This window comes from Phyllostomus discolor, chromosome 9 (genome assembly GCF_004126475.2).
Source record: "Phyllostomus discolor isolate MPI-MPIP mPhyDis1 chromosome 9, mPhyDis1.pri.v3, whole genome shotgun sequence".
Lineage (NCBI taxonomy): Eukaryota > Metazoa > Chordata > Mammalia > Chiroptera > Phyllostomidae > Phyllostomus > Phyllostomus discolor.
The window spans coordinates 31,249,119-31,267,759 of record NC_040911.2 but is presented as its reverse complement, the minus strand read 5'-3'; the positions used below and the strand labels follow the sequence as shown (position 1 = coordinate 31,267,759).

The following is an 18,641-nucleotide window of genomic DNA, read 5'->3' as shown; positions in this document are numbered from 1 at the left end:
GAAGTAAAACTTGATTCAGGGTTTTCTTCACTTCTGTGTGGCCTGCAGTGCATCCCTAGCATGTGGAAGAAATAAAACCCAGTCATGTAAAAACATGGGTCCTCTGATGGCAATTGGCATGATTCACTCTTTTTTAATATGCCATGTAGTTCAAGCAACATTTAAAAAGAACTAAACATGTCATATATATTCTCGAGATGGTACGTACCATCTTGAGCTAATTTTTACACTTAATTCCAGATATATCTGCTACATGTTATTAACCTGTCTTTATGTTTCCTTATCTAACTGAATCAGCACTGAAAAACTACAAAACATAGAAGTATACATTTAGAGTTACTTAAAACCTTTATCAGAACATGTTTTATTTTCATGTATAAAGTTTATAGCCTCATGATCTTCATTCAATTTAATATTCTCACAGAATGTTAGTTATATAACTTCAAAACTTACATATCCGCTCTCACTGGATATTTTTGATTATGTACACAAATCATTTCTGAATTTATATCAACACTTGAGTGTCATCCAGGCTATGACATATATGACACACTTGGACTTCAGTAGGAGTTTAAAGGTGGTGTCATCATTGGGTAAAATGACCACAGCTACCTGGGAAAGATATTTGAAGCCCAAAAGAAACTTAAGAGTATTGCCATATTATCTCATGCCTATTCATAAATTCTAACTTTTTATAAGATTATTAGTATTATTAAAACCTACTTCACATTGCTCTGGAATACACAAGTCCACATAGATTACTAGTAGCCATATGATAGAAACTTGTCTTTCAGTTCTAGATTATTCAGTTTGTGTTAGGACAAAAGTATGAATGAATCAACCCATCAGCCGTCGAATAACTTTAAAACAATAATCTATTTTTGCCCACAGTCCATCAATTTAGTTATACTAGAATTACTAAACACTTTATCACCACAGGCTAAATTTAATCTCTGTTGAACTTTACCTGAAGATCCACAAACTCAAGCATGATTTCCAAGCCTCTAACTGAATTCCCATAAATCCTTGATACTAAACAGATATCATTATCTCCATTTTTCAAATGAAAAAACTGAAACACAGGGACAGTGATTGGTTGAGTCAAGGCCATGCAGTAGAAGATCCAGAATTTAAACTGTTTCTCTGACTTCAAAGTTTGCTCCTTTCCCTCTATGCCAAGCAATGTCTCCAGATTAACGGAAATACTCAGGTTGTTCGCCATTGCTGAAAATGTCAGAAACTGGCATAAATCACTTAAATAAATAATACGATACCTCCAGGATCACTGTGTCCTTGCTTGTTCTGTAATAGTTGTGATATAGTCATCAAGACAATTTAGGAATAAAATCTTATTAACTAAGCCTATGTTTCAGAGATTCTCAACCTTTATTATATCTAATCCACTTTTGGCACTTACTAATAATATAGCTTTCTGGAAGACATACTATAAAAATGTGGCTTTGGTAAGTGTAAATAAGGCCTAAAAATTGACATTTTAAAAACACTGTGAAAAAGTTTTCCATTATGTTTTATTATGCAAAGCATTGATTATCATCAAATTTAATATTTCTGAACGTAAGTATTTTTGATGGTGAAACTTTTATTAAGTTCCTGTTGTTACTCTTTGATGCAATTAGTCTGAAATAAAAGTTGATGATATAATATTGATACAAGATTCCTAATAGAATTGGGCATTTCTCTTACACTTCTCAATTAATATCCCTGAATATATGCAGATTTTACTGAGTGTTCTTTTCCCTGAGTTTAAGTCCATCTGATTCTATGACATATAATATACACCCTTGACTACTTGCATGTGCAGTTCCAGAAGTCAGTCATCAGCTTTTCATAGTACCAGGTTGATTATATCATGGAATTTTGATGATGTTTGCAGTTGCTTGTGCTAGAAAATCCTCCCAAGAAACAGAAACATGTCTTAAAAACCTGTTGCCAGGTTTCTCATTGTAACTGTGTCATAATTGCTGAAAGATATATCCTACTCACTGATAACAACCACAAATTTATTCTTGAAATACTCAATAATAAAAAATAAACAAATCACTGTTTGAGATCAAGTGATGAAGAACTAAATGCAACTAATACTAATTGTTTTTCAAAAGTTGGGATGAAAGAGAGTTTCTACGGACATGGAGATTAGAAACATGCTATAAAAACTAAGGTGGCAGAATTCCTGGAAAATGGGCCTTTGATTCAATAGGACTTAAAATATTTATTGTGTGTATAAAGGGTCCCAAGCAACGCCAGGGAAGCACAGGGAAGAAGACATATTTCCCAACTTCAAGAAGTTTTAACTTCTCAGGAAGCCTGTTCATAATATCTACAATACGAATCACACTGTTATAAATGACAGTTCCTATGGCCACACACTAAGCCTTGAGAAACTGTTCCACTTCTAACATTTAAATTGTAACACAAATGTTTTAGGACAACAACCAGCTCTGCTCCCAGAAATCTTATTCTTTTACTTCTAATAAATGTCTCTGACATCATTCAGACCTCTAGACATTTATATCCTGCATTTCTTCAGAATTAATCACTCAGGGGACCTAGTCCTCATTTTTCTCTTTTCTAAAGCAAACTCCTCTTTGTCTTACTCTTGTCAATACCCACTTAACAGTAGCCTAGGTATCTCTAGAATTCATTAATCATCATCCATTTTCAAAATTTGTGGCCTTATTCTCTTAGACGACACATTTTCTTCCTGAAACTCCATGTTGCTTTCATTTCTTTTTTTATTAATTCAAAAATATTTATTGACACTATCAAGTGTTAGGTGTCAGGAATACAATTTGGATTTTTAAAAGATATGGTTCTTATCCTCATGGACATCACATTCTAGAGGTGAGGACAGAGAGTGATAGCAACATAATATACAGGTAAACTTGCAACTATGATAATCGCAAAAAAAGAAGATTTACAAGGACCCTGATTTTTGTTCCTGTTTTTGTTTAAAAGACAATGAGAGTATATTTAAGGAGATGATATGCTTTGGTTTGCTCTTGGGAATACTTTTTCTATCACTACTATAGTAGACAGATTAGAGACTGGCCAGAACAGATGCAGGTCTTTTAGGAAGTTAACAGTAGCAATCCAGGTGAGGCACAAAAAGCACTTGGCAAAGACAATGATTGTCAGATGGAGAAAAGGAAATTATTTGAGAGAGATGTTTCAGATGTAAAATTAATAAAACTTGGTGCTGGATTGGAAATGTAAGGGTAAGGGAAAATGTATAGACAATATCCCTTGAGTTTCTGACTTACACAACTAGATAGATGGGCAGTCTTATTGCCTGGTCAAAGGCAATAAGAACATAAATTTTCTAAGAACATAAATTTTCAGCATGTTGAATTTGAACTATAATTGAAACTTTCAAGAGGAGATTTCAGGCAGGCTTTGGATTTGGATGTGGAGGTCCAGAGTTCAGAATAAAGTGAGCCTGGACTAGACAGATCCACTTGCAGGTTGTTCTTGCATGAGACCAATGAGAGACTGCAGACAGGGAAGAGGGGTGTAGATGCAGGGCATGCATACAATGAAACGGTGCATCGAATGAGTGCTAGAGAAGAATATGTCTGCAAAGAGACAGAAAGTAAGAGCCAGATTGTGGGGGAAATCAGGAGAACGTTGCACTTTTTTTTTTTGTTTTCCTCCTGTCTTCAGGACTGTTTTGGAACCTGTTCACCTCAACATTCTTCCTTTGATGTAAATTACATTGGTCCAAACTGGTTCTACCACTTCTTTGAAGGACTTTTTTTCTGGCTGTTTTGCTGACTTTTCTCTTCTTTTCCCAAACAAAGGTAAGTATGCAAATTGTCTCTTCAGTTAATTTCATGTCTTTTCTTCCTGCTCTCCTAAGTGATATCCTCCACTTTGCAATTTTTTTAGTATATTTTATTCATCATGCTATTACAGTTGTCCCATTTTCTCTCCCATTTATTGTCTTCTGCCTGGTACTCCTCTTCCCTCCAGGATTCTCGCCCGCCCCGCCCCCCCAGTTCATTGTCCATGGGCTATACATATAAGTGTTTTGGCTTCTCCATTTCCTATACTACTCTTAACTTCCCCCTGTCTGTTTTGTACCTACCAATTATGCTTCTTCTTCCCTGTACCTTTTTCCCCATTCTTCCTCCTCCACCTCCCCACTCATAACCCTCCATGTGATCTCCATTTCTGTGATTCTGTTCTCATTGTTTGCTTAGTTTGTTTTTGTTTTGCGTTTCTTTTTTAGGTTCAGTTGTTGATAGTTGTGAGTTTGTTGTCATTTTACTGTTCATATTTTTGATCTTCCATTTTTTAGGTAAGTCCCTTTAACATTTCATACATAAGAGCTTGGCAATGATGAACTTTTTAAAATTTATCTTATCTGGGAAGCACTTTATCAGCCCTTTCATTCTAAATGATAGCTTTGCTGCATAGAGTTATCTTGGATGTAAGTCCTTGCCTTTCATGACTTCAAATACTTTTTTCCAGCCCCTTCTTGCCTGCAAGATTTCTTTTGAGAAATCAGCTGATAGTCTTATGGGAACTCCTCTATAGGTAACTGTCTCCTTTCCTCTTGCTGCTTTTAAGAATTCTCTTTATCTTCAGTCTATGGTAATGTAATTACGATGTGCCTTGGTATGTTCCTCCTTGGGTCCAATCTCTTTTGGACTCTCTGGGCTTCCTGGACTGCCTGGAAGTCTGTTTCTTTCACCAGGTTGGGGAAGTTCTCCTTTCTTATTTTTTCAAATAAGTTTTTAATTTCTTGCTCTTCCTCTTCTCCTTCTGGCACCCTTATGATTCAGATGTTGGAATGTTTAAAATTGTCCTGGAGGTTACTACTAAGCCTGTCCTCATTTTTTTGAATTCTTATTTCTTCATTCTGTTCTGATTGAATGTTTATTTCTTCCTTCTGCTCCAAATCATTGATTTGAATCCCAGTTTCCTTCCCTTCATTGTTGGTTCCCTGTACATTTTCCTTTATTTCACTTTTCATAGCCTTCACTTTTTCCTTTGTTTTGCGACCATACTCAACCAATTCTGTGAGCACCATAATTACCAGTATTTTGAACTGTGTATCTGATAGGTTGGCTATCTGTTTGTTGTTTAGTTATATTTTTTTCTGGAGCTTTTATCTGTTCTTTCATTTTGACTATTTTTTTTGTCTCAGGAGCCTATTGCTTAGTAAGGGGTGGAGCCTTAGGTGTTCACCAGTGTGGGACAACCCACATCACTCTGTTGTGACACTGTATGGGGGGGGGGGGTCGAGAGGGAACAGTGCCACTTGCTCTGCTCTCTGCAGGTTTTCAGTCACTTTCTCCAGTATCCACAAGCAAGTTGAGCCCTTTTGGTGCTCGTTCCCTGGGTGGGTGGGTTAGTGTACATTCTAGGACCCCGTGGATCTCTCCAACAAACTCCTGTGAGGCTGGGAGTTTCTCCTGGACCTCAACCCCCCCAGGTGTTTTCAATTGGTATTTTGAGGCTTTATTTCCCCATGCTGGAACCCTGGGTTGCTCAGTCTATCTCACTCCCCAGTTGTTTCTCCTGGGTTATCTGCACACAAATATGGGACCATCTCCTCCACCAGATAGTACCTTGCCTTGAGCTCTGTGCCCAGCTGTCCATCTCCACCCCTCCTACCAGTCCAGATGAATGTTTCTTCTTTAACTCCTTGGTTGTCAGAATTCATACAGTTCTATTTTCTGTCAGTTCTGATTGTTTTGTTTTGTTTTTTTAATTTGTTGTTGTCCTTCATTTGGTTGTGTGAAGAGGCAAAGTGTGTCTACCTACACCTCCATCTTGGCCAGCAGTCCCATTTGTAATATTTTTAAATTGATCTCTTGGAATTCCCATGTAGAAAAATTTGTGACCTGTGAATATTCATAATTTTTAATATATTTCAATATTTGTATTTGGTTATACTTCCAGAAAATGAATAATACAATAGTGGGATCTTTCTCTTGATTGTAATAAAAATGTGTTTTTCATTTCACACTAAACATAATGGTAGATTTTTATATGATACATCATTTTTATCAAGTTAGTGACCATCTTTTATATTTCATTTATATTATATTCTTTTGATTAAAAGCATGTGATAAAGCATATCAAGCTTTTTATTTTTAGCTTGTTTATTCTATTACAGTTGTCCCTATTTCTTTCCCTTTACCCTCCTCTGCCCAGCCCACCCCTGCTCCCACAGTCAATCCCCACACTGCTGTCCATGTCCATGGTCACTCATACATGCTTTTTGACTAATCCCTTCCCATTCTTTCTGGCATTGTCTCCCTGCCTACCCCTTGCCTCCTTTTTTTTTTTTTTGGCAGCTGTCAGTTGTTCCATGTTTTCATGTCTCTGGTTCTGTTATGCCCGTTAGTTTATTTTGTTCATTAGATTCCTCTCATAAGTGAGATTATATGGTATCTGTCTTACGCCAACTGGCTTATCTCACTTAGCATAATAGTCTCCATTTCCATCCATGTCATCACAAAGGGTAGGAATTCATTTTGTCTTTCTGCTGCATAGTATTCCATTGTGTAAATGTACCACAGTTTTTTATTCCATTCATCTACTGATGGACACTTAGGCTGTTTCTAATACTTGGCCCTTAGGCTGTTTCTAATACTTGGCCCTTGTATGTAGTGCTACTATGAACATAAGGGTGCATAAGTTCTTTTGAATTGGTGTTAGGGATTCTCAGGATATATTCCCAGCAATGGAATTTCTGGGTCAAAGGCAGTTCCATTCTTAAGAGTTTGAAGAAATTCCATAGGGTTTTCCACAGTGGTTGCACAACTCTGCATTCCCACCAACAGTGCACTAGAGTTCCCTTTTCTCTAACTCCTTACTAGTACTTGTTGTTTGTTGATTTATTGATGATAGCCATTCAGACAGGTATAAGGTAATATCTCATTGTGGTTTTAATTTGCATCTCTCTGATGGCTAGTGATATTGAGCATCTTTTTATATGTCTATGGGCCATTTATATGTCCTCCTTGGAAAAGTATTTATTCAGGTCCTTTGCCTATTTTTTAATTGATTGTCTGTCATCCTGGTGTTGAGTCATATGAGTTCTTTTTATATTTTGGAGATTAAACCCTTGTCCATTGTATCATTGGCAAATAGGTTCTCCCATACAGTTGGTTTCTTTTTCATTTTGATCATGGTTTCTTAGCTGTGCAGAAGTTTTTTTAATTTCATGTAGTCCCATTTTTTCCCCGTATTTCCCTTGCCCTAAAGAATGTATCAGTGAAAATATTGTTGCTTGGAATATCTGCATATCTGCATTTTATTGCATTTGTTTTTCTCAAGGAAATGTATGGTATTACAGTTAAGTTTTTTTTATCCATTTTGAGTTTATTCAGGTATAAGGTGTAAGTTGGTGTTCTAGTTTCATTTTTTTTTACATGTACTAGTCCAGACCTCCCAACACCATTTGTTGAAGAGGCCATTCTTACCCCATTGTACGCTCATGCCCCCTTTGTCAAATAGTAATTTACCACAGAGACATGGGTTTATTTCTGGGCTTTCTATCCTGTTCCACTGATCTATGTGTTTGTTCTTATACCAGTACCAGACTGTTTTGGTTACAGTGGCCTTGTAATATAGTTTGATATCAGGTATTGTGATCTCTTACTTTGTTCTTCTTTCTCAAGTTGCTGAGGCTATTTGGGGTCTTTTTTAGTTCCATATAAATTTTTGAAGTATTTGTTTTAGATCTGTGAAATATACAGTTGGTATTTTAATAGGAATTGCATCAAATCTATAGATTTCTTCAAGAAGTATGCACATTTTAATTATGTTAATTCTTCTAATCCATGAATGGCATATGCTTCCATTTATCTGAATCTGCTTCAATTTCTTTCTTCAGTGTTCCATACTTTCTCAGTACAGTCTCTTACTTCCTGGGTTAAATTTATTCCTAGGTACTTTTTTTTTTCTTGTTGCTATAGTAAATGGGATTTTTTTTCTTAGTTTCTCTTTCTGATATTTCATTGTTGGTGTACAAAAATGTCATTGATTTCTGAATATTGACTTTGTATCCCACTATTTTGTCAATTTCACTTGTTAAGTCAAGTAGTTTTTGATGGAGCCTACAGGGTCTTCTAAGTATGCTATCATGCTTTTAAAAAAACCTACAGCAGCTATTTTTAAATTTTAGTTGTTATAAGGGTTAAATATTATAATTAAACTTTCTAACATCGGACCACTTTACATTCCTAGAAACAATTTCAATTGGTCTCCAAATTCATCTTTCTCTCCCTAGTGTCTCTTCTCTCTCAATTTATCAAAAAGTTTCCAGGAAAAATTCTTCAAACACAACTTTAACTAGGTTGTACCTTGCTATGAAGCCCACAGTGGTTATTTGTCTAGTATAGAATACCATCCAAATTCCTCAGGAGGGCATTCAAAGTCCTCCACATTGTGTTAACTCATCAGCACTGCTACCTCTTACAAATCTTACACTTAGATCCAATCTGACTCCCTTTTGACATGAAAAAAAGAACATATTTCTTTCTGCCTTCTTTTTCATGTATATCTTCATTTATTGAGAATGCAGTCATCCTTAAAATTTCAAAGCTACCTTTTCCATGGAGTGGTCTCTAATGTACATAATGTGGAAATTATTTCCCTTTTTATGGGCTCATAAAACAGTATAGGCTTTTCCTACAGCACATACATCAATGTGCCTATAGCAGAGATTAATCACCCCTTTAGGATCCAATCAAGATTATAGCCTTTGTAAAGAGAGAAACTTCTGTTACATATTGTTATCGCTGCTGTCAACTAGAGCAATCCCTATTAAGGCTCAAAAAAGAAATGAAGGTGGAATTTATTTTTTAAAAATGCACTCAACAACATGGTAAAGTAAAAATTTTACTTGTTCATAGACTATAAATACACTTAAATAATAAATATTCTAGACAAATACCAACTAATATCTTACCCTAAATCATGTTGGTATCATCATCATAAAAGCAAACTCTTTAAAAGTGAGAACCAATGGCAGAAAATCTTAAGAATGTGGAGGTGATTTCATTCCCCCCCCACCACCAGATATAGTAAATAACTTGAGGATATAGAAGCTGAAATATAAAGATATTTTGACCTGGGAGGAAATATGGAGTTACTGTGGTTTCTTGAGAAGAGGCATGATACATGGAAAGCAATGTTTCAGAAACACTACTCTGGACAATGAACACAAAACAGATTTGGAGGGAAGAGTGAGAGGTGCAATTAGAAGTGTGGCACAGCAACACCAGGTGGAGGGGAGCACGAGCAGATCTATAGCAGCAGAAACAGAGACAGAAAGCCAAAGTTGAGACAAAATAAGACATAAATTTGAAAGTATAATGTGGGTTGATTTAGGTAAGCAGCAAAGAAAAGAAGAAATTGAGCATTTCAGAAATCAATTTTATCATGTCATAAAGGTGTAGCCTTCCACAGTAGAGTAAGTCCTCACTTAACACCATTAATAGGTTCTGCAACCTTAAGGGAGATGATGTATAACAAAATGAATTTTACCATAAGCTAACTGTATAAACAAGAGTAAAGTTTCTATAGCATCTCCTCGTCATTAATGAAATGATGGTGAAATGACTTTATTTTTACTTTATCTGAAGATCTGCTGTATAAAATTTGTTTAATGTCACCTCCAACAACACTGGACTGAGGGTTCCCAAAGCACTCCATGCATGCTTCCAGTTAGCAAGTTGGGGGAAAAAAATCTGTTGTCTTTCTTATTCAGCTAACCTGGAACCACTTGAGGGCAAGGGCCAGGATGCATCAATGTTTATAACTCCCGTCCCTAGCACAGTACAAGGCATAAAGTCAGCCAAAGAAAATAATATTGTAGAACTGAACTGATGCTAATTTATTTTAAGTAAAAGGAAGAACTTAACTCGCACTTACAATCACTGGCAGGTTAGCAGATACACATAGATGTGTGAGTAGGGAAGTCGTACAGAGGGAGTAGCAATACTTCTATCTCAGTATGTTTGTGCTACAGTGTTACATCTTTAAGGGCAGAGTTCAAATTTCTTTTGAATGTTCCATTGCATCTATCACAGTAATGAACTTGCAAAGGATGCTCAATTAAAATTATTTTTTCATTTTTTAAAGAAACAGACAATAGTAAGTTAGTCTCTTTCATTTCTCTTACTTTATTATAAAATATTTAAGTATTTAAAGAGACTCCAATGTTCTCAAAATCATTTGAGGCATTCCTCACTTAAGAATATTCTTTTTGTAGAGATTTCAAGATGTGACATGGTTTAACACATTCTAGAAATGATTAGAGAAAAATAATGCCCATCAGTAAATGAATAGATCAAAAAACTATGGTACATTTACACAATGGAATTCTATGCAGCAGAAAGAAAGAAGGAGCTCCCACCCTTTGCAACAGTGTGGATGGAGCTAGAAAACATTATGCTAAGTGAAACAAGCCAGGCAGTGAAAGACAAATACCATATGATATCACTTTTAACAGGAACCTAAATAACAAAACAAAGAAACAAGCAAAATATAACCAAAGACACTGAAATAGAGGTCAGGCTGACAGTGCCCACAGAAGAGAGTAGAGGGAATTTCAGGGGACAGTGGAAAGGGTTCATGGGAACAAACTTAAAGGACACATAGTCATAAACTAAGGGGAGGGTGGTAATGGGAGGAAAGTGGGGAGGGGTGGGAGGGGGGCTGGATTGGGAGTAAAAAGGAGAAAACTGTATTTGAACAATGATTAAAATAAAATTTAAAAAAAAGAAAAAAATAGAAAAATAAATTTAAGATTTTCCTTAAATCTGGTGTGAAAGAAGGAAGAGTTAGACTGCAGATTATTCTAATCTATTGAACAAAGTCTCTGAAAATATAAAACTATAAGATTTCTATGAACACTCTTTAGATCAATATTGTAGACTTTTCCCATTTGTCATATTTCATATGATATATTGTAATCAACTCATCTGGTCCAGGAGTCAGCCTGCTTTTTCTATACAGGTCAGATGAGTAATTGTTTTAGGCTTGGCAAACCACATGCTCCCTGTCATAATTACTTAGCTCTGCTTTTATCATGGGAAAGCAGCCATGATAATATAGTAGCATATGAGTGTGGTTTTGTTAAGGAAGGAAAGAAAGGAAGGGAAAGGAAAGCGAAGAAAAGGAATGGAGGGAAGAGGAGAGGAGGGGGACCAGGAAGGGGAGATAGAAAGAAAGAAAGAGGCTTTGGGCTACATTTAGCCCATGGGTATAATTTGCCAACTGCTCCTTTAGTGCAATATTCCTACATTTATTATGAAAATTGTCAAATAAAAAAGAGAAATCCATATACTATCTCTTACATTTAACAATTGTTAATATTTTGCCATATTATTACCATGAAGAAACTTTCTGTCATCATGAGATTTTGCCTCTACATAATTAAGCATGTATCTTTAAAAATAAGACATATTACTACATAAACTAATAAAATTGATAGTAACCCCTTAACAGCCCATATTTAAATGTCTTTAAATATCCCCAAAATTATTTCTATAGCTGTTTTGTTTTGATCAGAAATCTAGTTAAAGATCAGACATTGCATTTGATTATTAAATATTAAAAGTCTCTTATAATCTCAAACAGCAGCCCCCAACACACAGACACTTTTATATGACTCATTGAGGAATAATCTATTTTTTAAATTACATTTTAATTATTATGCTATTACAGTTTTCCTGATTTTCCCCCCAGCCACCTTCCACCCAGCCTCCCCCACTCCCTCAGGCAATCCCACACCCTTGTGCATGTCCATGGGTCCTATGTGTAAGTTCTTTGCATACTTCCTTTCCTATACTGTATTTTACTTCTCCATGGCTACTCTGTAGCTACCTATTTATACTTCTGAATCCCTTCATCTCTTCACCCATTCCTCCCCTCCCATCTGGCTACCATCAAAACACTCCATATCCATGATTCTGTCTCTGTTCTTCTTATTTGCTAAGTTTGTTTTTAGATTCAATTGTTGGTAGATACATATTCATTGCCATTTTACTGTTCATAGTTTTGATCTTCTTTTTCTTAAATTAAGTCCCTTTAACATTTCATATAATAATGGTTTGGTGATGATGAAATCCTTTAGTTTTTTCTTGTCTGGGAAGCTCTTCACCTGACCTTCGATTCTAAATGATAGCTTTAATAGGTAGAGCAATCTTGGCTGTTAGGTCCCTGCTTGTCATCACTTTGAGTATTTCTTGCTGATCCCTTACCCTGCAAAGTTTCTTTTGAGAAATCAGCTGACAGTCTTATGGGAACTTCCCTGTAGCTAACTGACTGCTTTTCTCTTTCTGCTTTCAAGCTTCTCTTTATCTTTAACCTTTGGCATTTTACTTATGATGTGTCTTGGAGTGGGCCTCTTTGCATCCATCTTATTTATGACTCTCTCTGCTTCCCATACTTGCATGTCTATTTCCTTCACAAAATTAAGGAACTTTTCTTTCATTATTTTTTTAAATAAATTTATAATTTCTTCCTTTTTCTCTTCTCCTTCTGGCATCCCTATGATGTGAAGGCTACACTGCTAGAAGTTGTCCCAGATTCTGCTTATATTATCCTCATTTTTTGGACTCTTTTTTCTTCTTGTTGTTCTGATTGGTTGTTTTCGCTTCCTTATGTTCCAAATCATTGATTTGATTTTCAGCTTCATCCACACTATATTGTTACCCTATAAGTTGTTCAATTAGTTATTTCAATTAGCATCCTTCATTTCTGACTGGATCTTTTTTATGCTGTTGAACAATGTGCATAAGTACTGGAAACAATCCATGTCCTAGGAACAAATACCAAAATTTCTCTTTATATTGTTCTTAACATATTTACCTCAATTTCTTCTTTATTTTTATGTGATATTAGAAAAAATGTGCATACAAATATAGAGATTCACATATGATACAAAAGCATATGCATGGAAATACATGTGTATGATCCATGCTATGGGTGTGTGTAAATAAAAGGGAATGGGACAGTCAGTTACTTTTATTTGGCTCAAAAAATTCTAGATCACTGGAATCCATCACTTTCTGTGAAAGATGCTGATTATTTTGTCTTTTGGGAAGACATCACAGTATCCCAGGCTGTGAGCAAATGTAGAAATGCAGACACTTGAGATGACATTTGAGAGTTTGCAGTGCCTTGTGAAGGAGAGGAAAATCCTTTCCCAGGAAAAGGTTGATGCCTGTGAGAAAATATGTTAGTTTACCAGGGAAATTCCAAACAGAAAAATCACTACAAATTTTATAAAATTTCCATGAAATGAGTGAGAACTTTTGGGACATATGTGAAGGCACACCTAATAAACAATGTTTAGCCCTGGCTAGTGCAGTTCAGTGGACCAAGTGCCAGCCTGGGAACCAAATGGTCACTGGTTCAATTCCCAGTCTAGGGCACATGCCTGGGTTGCAGGCCAGGTTCCCAGTGGAAGGGTGTATGAGAGGCAACTACACATCAATGTTTCTCTCCCTCTCTTTCTTGCTCCATTCCTCTCTCTAAAAAAAATTAAATAAAATCTTTTTAAAAAGAAATGAGAGAGGTTTATATTGCCTTAAAGCATCTTAAGTCATTAACATTAGAGAATAGGATCAACAAAAGTCAGGAAAGAGGACTGGACCAACCGAGACAATAGGACTGCACAAAGAAAAGAGGACCAAGAGGTGCTGATTGAAAACTGGAACAAAGCTTAAATGACCTTAGTTGAGAAAAGCAGTTGAATGTATGAAGAACAGACAGAGTTGGCACAAAGAGTAAGTCAGCAGATAAAAGCATTCTGCAATATAGTAACTGCAGGCCACATGTGGTTATTTAGATGTAAATTAACTAAAATGAAATTAAGTTAAAAATTCAGTTCCTCAGTCATAGCAGCCACTTTGAAATGCTCCACAGGGTTTGTGGCTAACCCGTATATTGCAGAGCACAGGGAGAGAACATTTCCACATCTCACACAGCACTTTGCAATAGCACAGTCCTGAGGACATTAAAATGAGTAGGGAGGAGAAAAAAGCAGAGAAAGAGGTGAAGGAGGAGGGATGGTGATTCAGAATCTCCCTTTCCCATTTGTGCTTGATTTCTCACGTGACCAGTCAAGACAGAGGCTGCTCTGCAACAGTGGGGTCTGCCACATCCCCTCTCACAAAGGAGCTGAGAGGTTGCTGCTTTACCAACACTCTAGGTGTTGGGATCTTTGGAGCAGAGCTTTGAGTTAGGGGTGGAGCCAAGGTTGGTTCTGGATGAAGGGGGCCTGTGCAGACCCTCGTGCCATGCCCAGAATTCAAGGTCAGTAAAGCACTCACTTGGCACTCAAAAGCTGCAAGAGTAGGTTCCTTCATCTCTGGCGTCCAGTGAGTCTTCAGTCATTCATGGTCATGCCATCCTCCTGCTCAGTCTAAGTCATAGGGTGACACTCACTTTTTATCTTATTCCACTAATCAGAAATTTGGCCTTACCATCTCTTTTTATTTTATTTGGTCATATCAACCAATTCTAATTATAAGCACTTTTACTTCTTGCAAGTAAATAAGGCAGCCTGTCTCTTCCCTCTGAGCTCCATGAGGAATAGCATGAATATTCAAACCTCGGCTGAGTAACCTTATTTGTCACATATCTGCAGTGAATTGACAGCATTCTGTAGAAACTCTGATCCTCAGATTATTCTTCCTTTCTAGGACATTTTTACCATCCTTTTGGTTAAAATGAACTTCTTATGCAATCCAATAGGTCTTTTGTTCCAGACCGCTAGTTCAAATCCCATAGACTTCCTGCCACACACAATATTTATACTTGACATTAACAAGTGAAGAGAACATATCCCAAAAACACTGTCAATGCTGCCTGCCTTGTGGGAGTCACTATTTATTTCACAAACAGGGTTGCTCGGTTTCCCATTTGCATGTGTGGGCAGCCGTCCCTATGTTCTAATTGGCTCACTATACAGGTTCTTGGCTCTGTGTTTGGGAATCGTCACTGACTTTTAACTCGCCTCACCTGAAGAGCAGCTTCTGTGTGTCCATTAGTATTTCAGACAAAGATCCTAATCTTAAAAATTATCAACAGGATTTTAATTGAAGGTTTTGGTTGTTTACTTTTAATCTGACTTAGTGATATTTTCTTTCTCTTTTTTTTACTGCCTTTGAAAAAGGCATAACTTGAAAGAGAGGAGAAATGTTGGGGACAAAGATAATCATTTAGAACCAAAAATAGGGACTTCCCTGGACTTAGGCCGGTCCCTTAAATGCAGATGACCTTATGATTATAAGTATCAGAGGTTTGTTTATATGAACTAATGTTTTTTAAAAATCCTCTCTCTTAACATTAGCAAGTTTTCTGTCTTATAAAGAGCAACTTTGAAGATGTTTAGATATTTCCTAACACAGCCTGAAATGGAAAGTTTATAGTTTTCTACTGTGTCCTGAGTGTCTGGCTATGAGCATAGGCCAGATAATCCTCTTGGAATACTATAAGGTCACATCCAGACTCCACTTGCCTTTTAATATGGGTATAAGTTAAACAACCTGTAAATAGAGCAGAGGGAGAAAAACCCCTATCAATTGCATTATTCTCTATACTCCTGATCATTTTAAATGCCTGCCTGAAAACCCTCTATAAAGGAGTGAATATGCCATCTCCGACAGAGAGCTGCCTTTCAGCTGGAAGATGGGTGTGTCCCTATCTTTTACCTGGGAGCAAGGATGATCTTGTCAAGCATCTTCAAGAGACCAGCCCGAGTTTTTAGGGTGGGGATCTAGACTAGTTATATGTACCATCAGTCCTCCCACAAAGTCAGAAACACCTCAAAGCCTGCATGTAGAACACCTACTGAGAAGTTTTAATCAGACATCAGCTGATCAGGAGAAAAGAAAAAACAGAAAACAGACAGCACTCCCCTGGTCCTGGATGTAAGAGCACCCAGCAGCGATGGACTGGCGCTTTGGAATAGCCGCAGTGCTGTTCATTTTTCTGGTAAGTGTGGATTCTGTTAAAAACCTTGCATGATCACTTTTGTTGTCAACAACTGAGAACTTTTTTAAAAACATATATTTTTTAAAATTTTTAAAGTGAGGGGAAGGGAGGGAGAAAGAGAGGCAGAGAAACATCTGTCCATTGCCTCTCAAAGGTGCACTGACCCAGGACCAAACACACCACCCAGGCACGTGCTCTGACTGGGAATCCAACCATCAACCTTTTGTGGTCTTGGATGGTGCTCAACCACTGATCCACACTGCCCAGGATGACAAAAAATAACTTTTTAGACAATGTTATTTAGTGTTATTTCTAACCTAAACCTATTAAAAACTTATGTTAATGACAATGTGATTTTATGAACAAGATTTTTAAATAGTTTTTCTCTCTTTAATTGAAGACTCAAGATCATATTAATACATCAGTGTGAACTCATCAGATAAAATCTCTGATATCAAAGTCATTGCTATATCACTTAGGGAAAATATTGAATTTGGGGTAGTTATCTCACTCTTTAATAGCACTTTGTCATTCAAATACTCTTTTGCAGCTGGGTTTTTAAGGTAATATCACAGACAAGTCCTGACTTTCAACCCAAACATTTTTCATTCTTTTGCTGTCTTTGCAGGATGCATGTAGTGCTGTGCTTCATATTTGTTTCTACTTGCTTAAGTTGTAGCTGGATTGTTGGGTTTCTATAATAACAAGCTAGATCTTTGACTCAATGTATGCTGGTTAGTTTTAATTCAATTCATTAATTAAGACATGTCATGACCAGTGGATTTAGTTATAAATGTGCATCAATAAGCTGGCAGCTTTAGAGCCAAGTTGCCCTTTAAACACGAGTTCTATTCCATGGACTTTCTAAGGGACCTTTGGGGCCAATGGATGTCATAACTTGGGATGTGACAGGGCTAATGAGCATCATGCAGTGTGTGTGTGAACAGGGGGGAATTTATTTGTCCATTGTGAAATAATAAAATACTTTCATTTTTAATTTTACATAAGTTTGATCTATTAAGGCCTATTAGAGCTGCAGTTGATTAAAGATTGTTCAGATGCTTATGTATATTCACAAGTCTATAAGATACTTATTTGATTGTTTATGATTGTTTTTAATTAGTTATACCCTATAAAACGTCTTTAAACAGCCACCTTTCAATTAGTCATTCTTCAGTAAGATGTATCATTTTATCAAAATCATGTATCCTTAACGAACTTTCTTTCTTTGCACAGAAGTTTCTCGGCATTTGTACTTATTTTCTGAGTGGATGGGTATTTTTGTGTGGATAATTTGTTTGTTTGTCTGCCTGTTTGTTTGTTTTGCCATATTTTTCTTTGGAATCAATCACAAGTTTCCCATGTGCCTTATGAATATTATTTCTCAAAGAACTTATTCTATGGTGAATTCAAATGTTTCACTTTTACACATTATTGTAACATTTTTTAAACATTTCAGTTTCTAAGATTTGGAAAATCATAATTTATTTTCACTACTGATTTTACCAGATGATTTGGATAAATGTACTTAGGAGTTATACTGTCCACTTTTGCTTTAAAATACTTTTTATTCTCAAAATTAACTACCACTATAGAAGACTCTTCCAGTTACCTTTCTATTAGTCTCCCTGAGAATGTTTGCTTTTACAAAAAATGAAAAAAGAAAAGTAAAGAAAGAGAAAAGAAAAATATTTATGCAAAGCCTTTATAGTCTGCTCAAAGTATTAAGTGAAAACCTACAGTAGGGAGCATAGTTGGACAATTTTGAATATACTTAAGACATTTAAACTGATAGCACCTTTAATGCAAATCCATTTGAGAGCTGTCAGCCATCTCTTTGCAAATATGTTGTGTAGTCTGCTCAATATCCTGAAGGTATAGGCCTTGTTCAAATTAGTGGGTTAGAGCTGGGAGAATAAAAATGAAAAATATGCCCCTACAGAGACCAATATCACCACATGATTATTCCATTTCTTAGACAAATCTTTTGGACAGAAAATAGCTTACACCTGTTATAGCACAACAAGCCAAGTAAATGTTATTGATTCTGCATTTATTTTTTGTTTCCATGAAACTATTATATGGGCAAAGTACTGGTATTCTAGGCCAGAGAACAAAATTACCTACACACCAAGCACAAGAAGCCTCTGAGAATGTTTGTGACAATGGTATGAGCTCTGTCATGGTTGCTGTGGGAAAGCCAAATGGAACCAATAGAAGTTTTACAGTTCTAATGATTTTTAAAACTTATTTGTAATTTTGTCAGTTCCAATGAGTACAATTAACATACTTTGAAGGTGCTTTTTTTCTAAAAAGCAAACTTCTGCAGCAAAGAACTCAAATAAATTTATCTTTATCTAATACCAAGAATGATCCAATTTCTTCAGTACATCATACCAGCCTAGCTTCTTCTCTTTCCATGGGTAATATTACCTTTCAAAATAAGCCCTGTGACCAACTGATAAACTAAGTCCACATTTTGACTTAGCTGAAATTATTTAGTCTTTAAGCAGGAATTTACCTGATTATTTCTCAATGCTCAGGCAAAAATACACAAAAAATAATACAGTTGTGTGCAAAAACATGTTTACAATTGTGAATAAGCTAAACACAAAATTTATTCCTGTAGTATTATTTATTATTCTATTATTTAT

General features: G+C 36.1%; 1 protein-coding gene across 1 annotated transcript in view; it reads left to right on the top strand.

Annotated features, from left to right (window-relative positions):
- Nucleotides 1–15,858: 15,858 nt before the first annotated feature.
- Nucleotides 15,859–18,641, top strand: part of LOC114505984 (desmoglein-1-like) — a 39,829-nt gene continuing 37,046 nt past the window's right edge. The window contains exon 1 of the mRNA XM_028523551.2: nucleotides 15,859–15,987. Within this exon, the coding sequence (XP_028379352.1) occupies nucleotides 15,943–15,987 (45 nt within the window). The 5' untranslated portion in view covers nucleotides 15,859–15,942. The remainder of the gene's footprint in view (nucleotides 15,988–18,641) is intronic.